This window comes from Carlito syrichta, unplaced genomic scaffold, assembly GCF_000164805.1.
Source record: "Carlito syrichta isolate Samal-C Ts95f unplaced genomic scaffold, Tarsius_syrichta-2.0.1 Scaffold301612, whole genome shotgun sequence".
NCBI classification, from domain to species: Eukaryota; Metazoa; Chordata; class Mammalia; order Primates; family Tarsiidae; genus Carlito; species Carlito syrichta.
Window position 1 is genome coordinate 39,791 of NW_007245708.1, and position 16,145 is coordinate 55,935.

At 40.6% G+C, this 16,145-nt stretch overlaps 1 protein-coding gene across 1 annotated transcript in view; it reads left to right on the forward strand.

Annotated features, from left to right (window-relative positions):
• LOC103257188 (lethal(3)malignant brain tumor-like protein 3) overlaps positions 1-16,145 on the forward strand; it is a gene marked incomplete at both ends in the record, with an annotated part of 64,126 nt that overhangs the window by 9,830 nt on the left and 38,151 nt on the right. Inside the window, 4 exons of the mRNA XM_008054915.2 lie at positions 1,073-1,177; positions 3,529-3,664; positions 6,030-6,121; positions 9,009-9,160. Of these exons, the coding sequence (XP_008053106.2) occupies positions 1,073-1,177; positions 3,529-3,664; positions 6,030-6,121; positions 9,009-9,160 (485 nt within the window). The remainder of the gene's footprint in view (positions 1-1,072; positions 1,178-3,528; positions 3,665-6,029; positions 6,122-9,008; positions 9,161-16,145) is intronic.

Here is a 16,145-nt window from a genome sequence, read left to right on the forward strand (position 1 = left end):
ACACACAAGCATACACACACACACACACAGATCCTCCTCTCCCTGTCTTAAACCAAGACAATGTATGTCACATACTTTTTGCTTTTGCTTTTGGACATTGCTTTTTCAGTTAACTTGACAATGTGGAGATGATTCGATCGTAATTCATGAATCCTTTCACCTTTCTTTTATACCAATGTGTAGTATGCCATCTTATGTCTGTTCCATAGCAATTAAAGTCACTCTTTGTTGATTGACATGCGTTTATAGTCAAATCTTTCGCTGTTTGCTTAAGTGAATTACTTTTCACCTGTCAGTTTGCACGCATGTTGGAAAATTTCCTAAAATTACAGTTGCTGAGTCGAGGAGAGTGTTTGTTTTTATAGATATTAGGGCATTGTTAGTGGTTGTACCAGTTTTCTTTCCTTCTGGAGATGTATGCCTACTTCTGTTTTCCTACAGCCTTACCGGCACAGTGTTTTCACACTTTTTGATCTCTTCCGACCCGATCGGTGAAATATATCTTCGTGTAATCTTATGTTGTGTGACTCTTATGTGTGAGGTTGAGCATCTTTACAAATATGTGAAAGACAAAGACTGTTAAACATTAAAGTTCCTGCCAGGCGTGGTGGCTCAAACCTACAATCCCAGCACTTTGGGATGCTGAGGCGAGAGGATTGCCTGAGCTCAGGGGTTCAAGACCAGCTTGGGCAACTTGGTGAGACCTTGTCTCTACAGTAAGTCAAAAAAATGAGCCGGGTGTGGTAGCGCGCACCTGTAGTTCCAGCTACTTGGAAGGCTGAGGTGGAAGGATTGCCTCAGTGAGTGTGCCACAGCACTCTAGCCTGGGCAACAGAGTGAGACTCCGACTCCAAAAAAAAAAAAAGAAAAAATTAAAGTTCATTCCCAGTTACCTGTTTACAGCCTTTGTTCACTTAGCCACTGAATTATTTATTGATCCTTTTCTTCTGGATTTTTAGGAGTTGTTTATGTATTTGGTTACATGGTCTGTATTTTGAGAATGGTAACTACTCTCATGTTTAACTAGACCTCCAGGGTAAGATTCTAAAGCTTCTGTCATTTTGCATTTCAGTGTCAGTCCTTTCCATATAACAAAAATGGATTCAAAGTTGGTATGAAGCTAGAAGGCGTGGACCCCGAGCATCAGTCCGTGTACTGCGTCCTCACTGTGGCCGAGGTAAGTGTCACCTCATCTTTATTTTTAAAAGGTGATTATGAAGTTCTAATGCTGAGGAAAAGCTGTCATTGGTTGAATGCTTACGTCCTGCCAGGCACAGTGCTCAGTGTTTTGTGTGCATTATCACTTCGAATCCTTACAAGAATCCTGTGCAGTTCTTGTCTTCTCCATCCCTGTCCTGCAGAGTAGGGACTGGTGGCTCAGAGAGTTGAGTGGCACATGCAAGGCCACATAGCTTCAAAATGGTAGAACCAGGATTTGAACCCAGGCCTGACTCCATAGCCTTTGCCATGCTGTGCTCCTTAGCATAAAGGGGACAGACCAACAGATGTTTGTGTTTTTTAGCGTGCTGAGGTTACTCGGTGAAATTTTTCAGGATCAAAAACCAAGTCAATTATATATGTCTCAGTTTAGTATACTGTGAGAACACTTCCTTTAAAATTTGTTTTCCTCCTGTGCTAGCCTCGTCCTTACTTTCTTTCTTGAGTCAAGAGTATATATGTCATAAAAATTCTCCTCGAAAGAATCAGATGATCTTGTGTACTAGTTCTTGGTATCATAGTATTCTTTCAGTGACTTAGTGATTTTTTTTTTTTTTTTTGAGTTAGAGTCTTACTCTGTTGCCCAGGCTGGAGTGCAGGGGCACACTCATGGCCACTGCAGCCTTGACCTGCTGGGCTCAGGCGATCCTTCCGCTTCAGCCTTCCAAGGATCTGGAATTATAGCCGCATGCCACCATGCCCGACTTATTTTTTGATTTATTATAGAGACGAGGTCTCACCACGTTGCCCAGGCTGGTCTCGAAGTCCTGGGCTCAGGCAGTTCTCTCACCTCAGCCTCCCAAAGTGCTGGAATGACAGGCTTGTCCCACTGTTCCCCGTCAACTTAGTGAATTTTAAGAAGCTGAACTCCTACAGAACTTAGTATCCTGATGGCTGGGTGGTGACATCACAGGAAATGATAGCATGCGGTTAGTTAGATACCAGGTGCTAGTGGAACAGTTTCCAGTTACCAACTCCTGTTAGTTCTCAAGACAGTCTTTTGAGGTAGAGTCCATTTCCCCCATTTTTCAGATGAGAAAACAGAGGCCTAGAATGCTAAAGTAACTTGCAGCTTGTCATAGTGTAATATGTAGTGAAAGGAAATGGTTAGATTCTTTTACTCACATCAGAAAACTGATGTGGAATATTTCTGCAGATTGTATATAGAGTGTGGGAATCCTGTCACTCTCTGAGTTGCTCAGATAGGGTATGTTTTCTGCCTCTTGATCTCTGCAGTTGTTAGACCCTTTTGAGTTGGAAAGAAAGCAAAGTCAGTTTCTTACTAAATAGTTGTTGTTTGTTTGTTTATTTTCAGTCAGAGTCTCGCTCTGTGGCCCAGGCAGGAGTGTAGTGATGCAATCATAGCTCATTGCATCCTCAACCTCCTGGGCTCCGGTGATCCTTCTGTCTCAGCCTTCTGAGTAGCTGGGACTATAGGCCTGTACCACCATGCTGGGCTAATTTTTTTTTATTTTTTGTAGAGACAAGGTCTCCCTGTGTTGCCTAGGCTGGTCTCAAACTCCTGGGCTCAAGCAGTCCTCACACCTTGGCCTCCCACAGTGCTGGCATGACAGGCGTGGGCCACCATGCCTGGCCTGATCGTTGGTGTTTATTTCTTTGAAGTGGATCAAGTTGCTCAGGGAGAAGACTCGGCGTGAGTTGCCAGCGCTGAAGAATACCAGCCTCTAAGTGGTGGACTCCGGAAGGAGCTAGGGAAGAATTCTGAGAAGGAATGACGAAAGACAGAGAAGGGAGCCAGGATAGTGGGGCCTGCGGCAGAGACCGGGAGGGTGGGCACATGAAGCAGGGAAGGAGCAACAGGAGCAGACGCTGTGGTTGTTCTCATGAAGATGAGGTTGTTTACCAGAGCACAGCCTTCCAGAGGGCGTGAGCTGGAGGAGAGATGTGGGGAGAACACATGGAGTGAGTCAAGGGGCAGAAACTCTAGGCAGAATGCCCCTGAGGGGACAGAGGATACATGTGGCTCAAGTGCTGAGCTCTGAGGCCTCGGCCAGAGGCAGCTGAGCGTGAGACTGGGGAGAGAGGCAGCCTGGGAGCTCCTTCTTGGCGTGGGGTGGAGGCACCTGTACCCGTGTGCTGGGGATACTGCCAGAACACTGCAGCTCTGTTCTTTCCAATATGGTGGCCTTTGGCTTTCGCTTCTGTCATATGCTGGGGTGTTTTCGTGGCTGTTAATGTGGCTGGTTTCGTTAACATAGGTGATATTGTACCTGATGTCCATGCTTATTTTTGAATATACACACACGTATGTGTATTTTTAAATTACTCAACCTGCTTTACCTGTTTCAGGTTTGTGGATACCGGATAAAGCTTCACTTTGATGGCTATTCTGATTGCTACGACTTCTGGGTAAATGCAGACGCTCTGGACATTCACCCAGTTGGGTGGTGTGAGAAAACTGGCCATAAACTCCACCCTCCAAAAGGTATCGGCATGATTTATTTAGTCTTGTAAATTCAGTAGAAAATCATTTTCCTACATGCTAGTCTGGAATTTTAAAGAATTAAGACTGTTGTTCCTGATGAAAAATATATTTATTAAAGTGAAAGAAATAAGAGAAGAATCCAACTTAAGAGAATAAATTATGCCCATGTACTTATTTTCATATAAAGTAAATTTGCAGCTGGATACGGTGGCTCAAGCCTGTAATCCCAGCACTTTGGGAGACTGAGGCGAGAGGATTACCTGAGCTTAGGGGTTCGAGACCAGCCTGAGCAACATGACGAGACCTCATCTCTACAATAAATTAAAAATAAAAATTAGCCGGGCGCAGTAGTATGCACCTGTAGTTCCAGCTACTTGGTAGGCTGAGGTGGGCGACAGAGTGAGACTCCAAACTCAAAAAATAATAAATAAATAAATAAATTTGCTTGATACTTAACTGTGACTACAGATGACTTTTACCTACAGATTTGTATTATTAAATATTTATATCCTTGAAAAAATTGATTTGGAAAGTTAGTTTTAACTAATTGACACAGCTACATTTATGAACATTTTGGTATATGGAAAATTCTGAGAATTTATACATGAACTTGCAGTTCTTAATATTTAGAACATTGGAAGGAGGAATATGACACTCAAAATTAGCTCAAATGGGAATTGAACTCACAGCAGTTACTTTTCTTATGATTGAGTTCTTTATACCACAACCTGCTAGCGAGTGTGCCAATTTCATGTTTACATACAGGTTCAATAGTAGCAGATGCCATCTTTTTCAGTGTATCCCCAATGTGTATTCCCAATGTGTATCCCCAAATGTGTTTAATAAGATTTTATCTCCTTCCTTTTTCGACCATTACATTTATTACTGTTTACTTGATGTCAAAAATACAGATTACTGATTTGATATTTTTGGCATATCTCAGGCTGTTGTTTTTTTTAATGGACTAGCCATCCCTTGGTTTTAGGTGAAAAATTAATGGCTGAATGGTATTTTCAGATAACTGAAGGATTAAACAAAATCACACAGAAAGCCTGAGGGTGAAAAAGGAAATCTTTTTTATGAATTGCCCTCTTATATTTGGCAAATTATCAGCTGTTCTTTTCATGCTGCCTTCTGGACTCTAATGAAAATAAAAGAGCGAGCATATTAGCAGATAAAATAAAATGATTAATTCTGTTTTTTTAAAGGAAATGCTGACTTTAATGAAATTGTGAAAATTACAGCAAGGACATGTTCCTTATTGGCATTGGCCAACATCCTTGCTTCAGACCTTGAATTGTTGTCCTTCTTGTGGTAATGGGCCAAAAGATTTTTACCAGTTTTCTATTTTTTTTTCCAGCTTTCCATTTGTTACTCTAAGTTAGTTTCCCAAACTAGAGTACGTGAGGGGAAAATAAAGAACTTGACTCCTCCAGTTCACTGGTCTGTACTGCTGAGGAATTCTACCTAAATACTGATAGAAACAGCCTCGTCATAAAAAGGGCCTATGGGTGTAAGATGTACTTGCTTCTTTACTCTTTTTTTTTTTGAGTTGGAGTCTCACTCTGTCACCCAGCGGTCGCTCCCGGCCATGGCAGCCTTGACCTGCTGGGCTCCGGCGATCCTTCCGTCTCAGCCTTCTAGGTAGCTGGAACTACAGGCACATGCTACCACGCCCGGCTGATTTTTAATTTATTGTAGAGATGAGGTCTCGCCAAGTTGCCCAGGCGGGTTTCAAACCCGCAGGCTCAGGCATTCCACTCACCTCAGCCTCCCAAAGTGCTGGGATTACAGCCTGAGCCACCAAGCCCGGCTGCTTCCTTACTCTTTTTCTTTTTGTTTTTTTTTTGAGTCAGAGTCTCACTCTGTCACCCAGGCGAGAGTGCAGCGACATGCTCATGGCCACCGCAGCCTTGACCTGCTGGGCTCAGGCGATCCTCCCGCCTCAGCCTTCCAAGTAGTCATAACTACCAGCACACGCTACCACGCCCAGCTAATTTTTTTGATTTATTGTAGAGACAAGGTCTCACCATGTTGCCCAGGCTGGTCTTGGACCCGCGGACTTAGGCAGTCCTCTCGCTTCAGCCTCCCAAAGTGCTGGAATTATAGGCTTGAGCCACCGCACCTGGCCTCCCTTTTATCTAGTACCATTCATTCAGAATTGAACAAATGATACAATTTATTGAAGATAGACATAGCCTACGTCTAAACATCTGTAGTTTTGAATTGTGATTTATGTTTGTTTAAAAAAAACCATTTGACTGCTTGACTTTGGCATGTTGGAGTTACTGGTGAAGTGGGACTAGGACGCTAAGTGTAAATGTTGTGATGTCCTGCTAAGTCTGTTCACGTGTGCTTACTCTAGGGTATAAAGAAGAAGAATTTAATTGGCAGACTTATCTGAAGACGTGTAAAGCTCAAGCAGCTCCCAAGTCATTATTTGAGAATCAGAATATAGTAAGTACATCCACTTTTCCTTTCAAAGGGAAATGATTTTTGAGTGTCTCCTAGGATACATTATAAGGGATAACAAGGACCTATCATACGTTTTATTGCCTGGATAGAGTACTCTTATCTTAATTAAGCTTCAAAATTAGCTTAAAATCTTCATGAATAAAGATCTATTTTATAGCCTTATTATGGTTTCCCTTTTATTGAATGGTAGTAGACAATATAGTACAAAATCCAGGTGTAGTTTACAATTAAAATGCATAAAAAATTAAACTGGCTGAGATGTTTTGTTGTTACCATCACTTACGTAGGATGCTGTTTCCATGGGATTCACGTAGCCAGATGAATGTAGCCCTGTTTTGGTTTCCATGCAGGACATCGTTTGAAACTGTCAGTTGCCTCCCCTTCAGCTTATGGCTTCTATTTACAGAAGCAAAGTCTGGACGTGTGTATTTTCTACTTCTTGACCTGTACCCACTCCATAGCACATGCCCCTCTGTTGATGGACCAGATACATGACATTTTTCTTTCCCCCAAATTCTGATCTAATTGGAAAGAAAGAGGGCAAGCAGGTAGAGACCCAAAATATCATCTGTATACCTCACAAGAGCAAGGTTGGAGAGCAGGCGTGACCTGTATCTGTGGACTATATGCCTTTTGATTACAAGCCCTAGAAATAAAGAGATTTACTACCTCTTCCTGCCTCACCTCCTAAGCCCAGGGAACACTGGACTCTCGAGGAACAGAGTAGAAACTCTACACCCTGCAGCCCAACTTCCTCTAGTGATACTAGTTCCTCCTTCCCAAAGTCATCGGACAGGTAGCAGTGAGTGGGAGGATGGAGAGAGGCAGAAGTGTTTCATTAACAGCAGTTCCTTCCAAAGGGAAATAAATGTCAGGAATGAGAAAAAACCTTCTCACCCACTTCAGAAACCCTTCAGTTGGGAAAACAATATTAACTAGTTGGTCTGAGAGCATCAATCTAATGGCCGAAATGTTCTCTGATTAAATCAAACAAAAATTAGGTGGAGTTAGAGAACTGAAGAAGTGTGAGAGTGTGTGTGTGTGTGTGTGTGTGTGTGTGTATGTGTGTGTAACTAATAGAGATAATGAACCAGGTTATTACTTTTAAAATGCCTTAATTGAGAGGCTAGCTTAATCGCTGAGATGTTAATACTGTCTTGTCAGGTATTCTCTGTCAAAACCTACCCTGAGGAGGAAGGTTAGTTAGAAAACTCAGCAGCCTGCTGTTTCTGTCCCAAGTTTCCTAATCCCTGTCTGGTTCTCTGATGAGGACTGCAGCTAGGGTAGGGATTTGATTTACTGCTTTGAACTATTCCTTTAAATTCTCTGTGTTGCTAGCATACAACTTAATCTTAGGCTGTGTATTTGGTATCTAAGAGGCAACTAATTTTTATATTTCTAAATTTCTCTACTTCAGATTACTCAGATATTTAGGTGGAACTCTGATACATTTCAGAACTTGATTTCTGTGTAGAATTAGTGCCTGTTCCTTCAATTCAGACATGGCTTGTTCTAACAATTTCAGATATATGGCTGTCTACATTTTTTGCAGTGATTGTTGTATAATGATAGTAAAATGAGAGGTAATACCTATTTTGCTTAAAGTAATTAGAATGTCTGTATACTTGAGTCTGAACAGAAGAATTTTTTTTTTTTTGAGTTGGAGTCTCACTCTGTCGCCCAGACTGGAGTGCAGTGGCTGCTCCCGGCCACTGCAGCCTCGACCTGCTGGGCGGGCTCCGGTGATCCTTCCGCCTCAGCCTTCCGAGTAGCCGGAATTACAGACATGCGCTACCACGCCTGGATGATTTTTTGATTTATTGTAGAGATGAGGTCTTGCTGCCCAGGCGGGTCTCGAACCCACGGGCTCAGGCAGTCCACTCACCTCAGCCTCCCAAAGCGCGGGATTACAGGCTGAGCCACCGAGCCCGGCAGAAGAATTTTTTTTATTAGACAAATTTTATCTTAAGTCGAAAACTTTCTTTAGAGACAAAGGTCAGTATACAATGATAAAAGTGTCAGCACAACAAGAAAATATAATAATTATAAAAATGTATGCATCTGATATCAGAGTACTCAAATGCAAAATTGATATCCAGGTATACTAGTTTAAGATAAAGAGAGAGAGAGAGAGAGATTTATATTAAAGATAGGGATATTTGTCCTCACGAAAGATTGTAAAAGTTGTTACATATTCCTGTACCTCAAGCATGAACTCTTATTGAACTTTGATTGCTTTTGGTCTTTGTCCCAGATGGCTGATAATCTGTGGATTTCTAAATTACCAACCATTTTGAATGGCTTTATACATTGACAGCCAGTTCCTTTTGTTGCTGCTGAGAATGAAAAGTATCTGTAATGTTAAGTAGAAGTTGTAATAATGCGCAGACTTTCGTACATGAAGATGACCTGCTTTCGGTAGAGGATTCTTTTGAAAGAACTTTTTAGAAGTCGGAGTGAATTTGTACTTGACTCATGCACATTTTTAACTTGATTAAGTACGTATTTTGTTTGAAATAATCACGAAAGAGAAGGACAAAACGTGAGCTATATGGTGAATACAGCTTGTCTAATTAGTACAGTTTTCTAAGTAAGATACCAAAACACATGTTAAACTTAATTATTTTGAACTCTGAGTTTGTGGATATTTTAGTTTTGAGGCCTAGATAGCTAATTGGGTATAGCAACAGGCATTTTTTAAATTACCCCATGCTGGAAAGCAACCCTGCTGTGAAACTGACACATGATTTTTTAAATGACATGAACGCAGTGATGGGCCTGGCTTTCAAGCAAGAGGTGCAGGGAGTGTGCAGGTCTTGCTGTCATTAAGTGTGAGCTTATCGCTAATTAAATCTGTATGTTTCCATAGACAGTGATCCCATCAGGCTTTCGGGTTGGTATGAAGCTTGAGGCTGTAGACAAAAAGAATCCTGCATTCATCTGTGTTGCTACAGTAACAGATATGGTGGACAACCGTTTCCTGGTACATTTTGACAACTGGGATGAGAGCTATGACTATTGGTGAGACACTTTCCATTGGTGTGCTTTTAAAATTGAATGTTTATCCAAGTAGGCCAGGTACATGGTTTAATAACAGTAATAACACAAAGCTTGTAACAAAAAAATTACTGTGCTCTGCCCCACTTTTTCTTTTTCAGATTTCTAACTTTTTACCTGTTCCATATGGCATATATTTTATTTTATTTTATTTTGTTTTTCTTATTAAATTTTGAATATGTGGGGTAAATTCAGGGTTGGGTATACAAATGTTCATTATGCAGGTACCTTTGTTGAGAAGGTGTGCCCCCCGCTCCCCTGGTAGTTTCCTACTACTGCCAATTCCTTACTTATAGTATTATGATAGTTGTTCAAGGTCTGCTCATGAGTGAGAACATGTGATACTCAGTTCTTTGTTTCTGTGATAGAGTACTGAGTATTATAGCCTCTAAGTTCATCCAAGTTGCTGTGAAATTCATAATTTTGTCATTCTTTATGGCTGTGTGATATTCTGTTATGTATATGTACCACAATTTTTAAAATTTAGTCCTCTTTTGATGTGCAGCACAATTGGTTCCATGTTTCTGCTATTGTGAATAATGCTGCAGTAAACATGTGTGTGCAGATATCTTTTTCATAAAGTGATTTGAGTTTCTCCAGATATATTCCCAGTAGGAGGATTGCGGGGTTGTATGGGAGTTTGATTTTTAGATCTTTTAGGAATCACCAACCTCTGTTTTTCACAGAGGTACTAGCTTACACTCCTACCAGCAGGGTAGAAGTATTCCCTTTTCCCCACATCCTCTCCAGCATCTGTTGTTTTTTAAGTTATTGATGACGGCCATTCTGATTGGAGTTAGGGGGTATCTCAGTGTGGTTTTAATTTGCATTTCTTTGATGATTATTGAGACTGAGCAGTTTTTCATATTTCTGTTGGCTGCTCATATGTCTTCTTTTGAGAAGTGTCTAGTCATACCTTTTGCCCACTTTGTAATGGGGCTTTTTTTTTTTTTTTTTCCCTTTTCTGCACGTTTGAATTCCCTGTAGAGCCTAGTTGTTAGGCCTTTGTCAGATATACAGTTGGCAAACATTTTTTCCCAGTCTGTTGGCTGTATCCCCTCTCTCTCAATGGTTTATTTGGCTTTGCAGAAGCTTGTCAGTTTGATGAGGTCCCACTTGTCTATCTTATCTCTTATGGCATGAGCACTTGAGGTTTTGACCAGGAATTGGTTGATATGGCCTATATTTTAAATAATGTCCTTTAATTCCACCATGAATGTGCAGTCTGTACCCCACATTCAAAGTGTATGCTCACATGTATTTTAATCTTTTTGTATTTTCATGCTTAGTAGCTAATTTAACCATTTATAATTGAATGCAAATATATTGAGAAATATTGTTTTTAATCTTTGCAGTTTTTACATATACTGCATAAAGTTGTAAGAGCAACATATGCAATTATAAAATAATTATAATAAAGCTATTATATTTTGATTAAACAGTTGAAATAAAGATTTTCCATCCCTAATTCATGTTCATTTTTTGCTATAGTTCAGTCCTAGTGAAAGAAATTTCTGGAATGTGTAGTTCCTTCTAGAGAACACTTGAATTTAGAGATGTGAGAGATATGTTTATAAAATACCACTAAGGTTATAGTATATCTGTATTAATTTATATAAATATTGCTAAATTTCACGGATGCTTATTTTTTGACCTTACTGTTTAGTTTTCATATATTTAAATATTTTGTTACTTCTCAAATTGGATTCTTAGATGCGCATCAGTTTTATTTGCATTGTTTTAAGAAGTAGAGACATTGAAATTCGTTAGCTGTTCAGATCTCAAAAAATGATTTCTGCTATATGTTACATATGCTTTCTACAGAATTTTTTAAAATGTAGACAAGTAGTCCCATGATTCCATTACACAGAGTCAAGTATGGTAGGCCCTTTGTATTTATGGGTTCTGCCTGGGTGGATGCCACCTACCATGGATCAAAACAATTAAAAAAAGCAACAATGTGACAATAAAAATAATACAAATAACAATGTAGTAGAATGACTATTTACATTGTATTAGGTATTATAGATAGTCTGGAGATGACTTAAACTATACGGGAGGATGTGTGTAGGTTGTATGCAATTACTACCCAGTTTTATATCAGGGACTTGAGCATCCATGGATTTTGGTATCTGATTTTGGAGTGGTCCTGGAACCAATTTTTCACAGATACTAGGGGATGACTGTAGCTTTGAATAATATTTTGTTTTTGCCAACTTTTTTCTACAGAGCACATTTTTTCCTCATAGGATATCTTCAAGTTCAGTTTATAATGAGAAATTTTTGTTGAAATGTAGACCATTTTTAACATATACAAAAGTAGAATAATAGAGTGGCCCTTCTTTGGCCTTGACTCAGTTTGTATCCAGTATTGTTTTCTCTATTTCCTACTCTTAAAATTCAGACTCTAGAATTGTTTTGAAACTAATCCCAATTTTTGTAGCATTTCACCTGTGAATATTTCAGTATGTTCTAAAGAAAGGAATTCTTTTTCTTTTTAAATATATAGCTTTAATGTTACTAACATATTGAAACATTTCTCCCCATTGTTTTAATTGTTTTTTAAGTTTGATGGTTTCGAGTTCAAAGAAGGTGTACACTTTGTGATTGCTTTGCTAATCTCTTTTAATTTATAGATCCCTGTTCCTCTCTGTCTTTTTCTTCCCCTTTGTAAAAACTTTTACTGTAGATTAAATCCTTGTCCTATTGTTTATCATGTTCTTCTGTTTATCATATTTCCTGTTAATTGATTTTTGTTTGTTTGTTTCACTTAAAATTGTACCTATTTTGAGGGGGTGAATATATGAGAAAACTTTAAGTTTGGAAACATTCTAAATCTGCCCTGGGTCAAACATGTTTGTCATCTTCTGTGTTTGGGGATCATGGTGATGGCAGTACCAGTGTGATTACTGGACTCCAGGACTTTTCTTTTTCTTTTCGTTTCTTTCTTTCTTTCTTTTTTTTTAAAATTGGAATCTCACTCTGTCGTCCAGGGTAGAAGGCAGTGGCACACTCATGGCCACCGCAGCCTCGACCTGCTGGGCTCAGGTGATCCTTCTGCCTCAGCCTTCCAAGTAGCTGGGATTACAGACACGTGCTACCATGCCCAGCTAATTTTTTTTTTTTTTTTATTTATGGTAGAGACCAAGTCTTGCCAAATTGCCCGGACTGGTCTTGACCCACGGGCTCAGGCAGTCCACTCACCTTGGCATCCCAAGGTACTAGATGACAGGCTGAGCCACCGAGCCCAGCCTCCAGGCCTTTTCTTAATAAATGACACTAGAGCAGTGATTCAGCTTTGTTGAAATGAACATCGCTTTTAATGTTGTGATTCATTTGGGGAGAGTGGATTTTTTTCTAAAGCTTTTGCCTGATCTAGACAGAATGAGTGAATATTAGTTTATTTTTCTGGTCATAAGCATTACAGTATTTTAAAGGTGTCAAGTTGCTTATTTGTGAGCGAGTGAGTACTGTGTATGGCTAACACTCTTCCTGGGCTGCAGCTTCTTTTTCTTGTCATCTTTCAGCTGCTTGAGGGCTCTGGGGCAGCAAATGAGAACAGTTCTCTCCTCTTGCCCCCAGGCACTGGAGAGAATCCTTTCTTTATAAAATGTTACTTTCATATGCCCTTGTTTTTTGGGATCCAGAAAGGGATGATGATAGGATTTGGCCCTTTATTTAGGAGAAGGCCTAAGTGAATGCGGCTGCAGCCTCAGCCGTCTTGGATTCCATTTCAGTTTGGTTTCCCAGTGGAATCAGGGCAAAAATCATCCTTAGACAGATCCATCAAAAAGAGAAGCAATAAGTTAGTGAATTAGAACAAATGTGGCACTGGGCCTTTTTCTGATGGCCTCTAAGTATGCTGTAAACTTTTTTTTAAGAGATAGATCTCTTTTACATTTAGAAATTGAGAGTAGGCCAGTGCTTTGTTAAACTTTGGTGCGTACACGTGGCTCTTTGAGCTATGGCCACATGCTTCCAGGCTTTGGCCCCCTCCCCTACGAGGGAAGGTGAATCTCCTCTTTCTTCTCTCTAACTTACTTTCTAAATAAACTATATTTTCCCATCTAAAAAAAAAAAGAAATTGGGAGTAGTGGTAGTTTTATGTGTCTTCCTAAAATCATGTTGAAAAGATTTTAACATGCTGTCAGTTTCTTTTCTTTTCTTTTCTTTTTTAAATTTTAATTTTTGAGTTGGATTCTTACTCTGTTGCCCAGACAGGAGTGCAGTGGCCGTTCCCGGCCACCGCAGCCTCGACCTGCTGGGGTCCGGTGATCCTTCCAAGTAGCTGGAGCTACAGGCAGGCGCTACCACGCCTGGCTAATTTTTTTGATTTATTGTAGAGATGAGGTCTCACCAAGTTTTCCAGGCGGGTCTCGAACCCTCAGGCTCAGGCAATCAACTCACCTCAGCCTCCCAAGGTGCGGGATTACAGGCTGAGCCCCTGAGCCCGGCTTCTTTTCTTTTTTTGAGTTGAAGTCTCACTTTGTCGCCCAGACTGGAGTACAGTGGCACGTTCCCGGCCACCACAACCTTGCCTGCTGGGCTCCCATGATCCTAAAGCCTCAGGCTTCCAAGTAGCTGGAACTACAGGCACGCGCTACCACGCCCAGCTAATTTTTAATTTATTGTAGAGATGAGGTCTCACCAAGTTGCCCTGGGTGGTCTCGAACCCACGAGCTCAGGCAGTCTATCTGCCTCGGCCTCCCAAAGTGCTGGGATTACAGACTGAGCCACTGAGCTGGGCCAGCATGTTGTCAGTTTCTTAGTGCAGTGTCAAAGCTTACAGGCTCTTCACTATTTGGTTAAATCTGGGAAGAGCTAGCTGTTGGTAGAGATAGGAAGTTTACAGAGATGAATGTGACCTACTCTCTAAACTTCATCTCTGAGGGCTTCATGGTCTGGGGAAAGAGAAAAACTGGAACACCACTGTCTTGGCGGTATGGTAAGTGATGGTTAGGACCTGATTGTTAGAACCAACCACTTGCTGTCCATGGTGGCACATGGAGAGAAGGATGTTGGGGGAAGGACTGGCTTATACTCACTGGAAGGCTCTTGGGGAAGACTTCTTGGAGGCCAGGGGATCTGAGCTGAACCATGAAGCAACTGGTACTTAGATGTTGGGATGGAATATTCCTGGCCAAGGAAAGAAATTGTGTGTTTGTGTTTTGGCCTAGGGGTAGGGTGTGTTTGGGGGAATGGCAGCCTGTTTATTCAGTAAATGACTGCTGTTCTGAGCTCTCATTGCCCCCTTTGCAAAAGGGATTGATAATAATACTTATCAGGGGTTGGGAGGATTAAAATAAGAGTTCTAGGAGCAGAAACTGATTTGCAAAAAGTTGAGGCACAATAAGGAATATCAGGTAGAGAAGTTCGATGCTGAAGGTGAAAGAGGATTATTACTTGAGAGGGAGTCGCTTTCTAAGGAGGGTTCCCTGCATTTGAAGCATTTTGAGCTTGTTTTAGGGAGAGACCAGGAGGCCACTGGTGAAGGAGAGTGGAGATTTCTAAGACTACGGATTATTAGTGACACCAGGTCTCCTAAGGGCTAGCCTTTGGAAGAAATACACATTCTTCTTTGCCAGCCTGGAGAAAAGGAAGAAGTAAAAACAAACAAAAAAGTCCCAAAAACGACTTGACACAAGCGTGATGAAATGGCATCACCTTTACCTTTTCCAAGTAGTCACTGAGTTAGAGAAAGTTTTAAGCTTGAAGCAAATTAATAATATTTAAAACAGCTGCTGTGTGGAATGGGACTGGATATTAATTAGGGATAGAAAGGAGAACTGGATGCCTCAACCCAATGAGGTTTGGGGCTTAGTAGCAAAGCATAGAACAGCAGAGGCCCTGCATAGTTCACAAATGAGGGGCGCCAAGAGGGCTTGGTCTTGGTGAAGAAATTGGCAGTCATCTTGGTCGGCATTGAGGGAGTGGAAGAAGCCAAGTGTCCTGTGTTTCTTCAAAGAATCTAAGCCCTTATTGCTTGAAATGAAGAGGCTTTGTTTTCCTTAAGTGTCTTGAAATGGTCCCGTTTGACTCTCTGCCTGAATCTACAGAGCCCAGCCCGTGTGCATCAGTTTTGTTTAGTGTGTGGCTGTGACTGATAAAATGAGGATGTCTTTATTTTCTACTCAAGGGCCTGACGAAATCACTTAAATTTGATTTCCATAAAACGAGGATCTTCGTGCCAGCTTTATCCTTATAAGCATGAATTTTGTTTTGGTGAATTGTTTCTTTGGTCTCTGACCCTTTCAAAATCGACTGTCAAGATCTGACAGTAGCCTTCACGAGTAATTTGCATTCATAGGTAAAATGGACTTTTAGTACTGTTATTGTTTTTACTTTTTTGAGTCAGGGTCTCACTCTTGTCACCCACGCTAGAGTGCAAAGGCACAATCATGACTTGCCAGAGCCTTGACCTTCTGGGCTCAGGCGATCCTCCCACCTCAGCTTCCTGAGTAGCTGGGACTACACGTGCATGCCACCATGCATGACTAATTATTTTTTATTTTGGGGAGACGAGATCTCACTATGTTGCAGACGGTCCACTCTCCTTAGCCTCTCAAAGTGCTGGGATTACAGGCATGAGCCACTTTGACTGAAATGGACTTTTAAAAAATGTTTTTGAGATGTAATTTTTTTCATGATATACATAAAAATCTAAAGGAAAGAAATAAAGAGGTGCAATGATTGATGATTTGCCAACTTTTCACCATTAGTTGTTCTTCATTATATTTTTTTTCTGTTACATTTCTGCTTTTGAACACTAGATGGGACTAAGAGATGACTTGTTTTATAGTAATAGCAGAAAGGATATCAAAGCCTTCCAAGTTTTGAATGAAGTGTTGTTTGCTTCTTAAGACAGTATAAGTAAGATAGATAAAATTAGAGGTATTTTTTTTCTTCTCTATTGAGATGGCTTCATTGTTTATTTTAAATGATGGCTTTG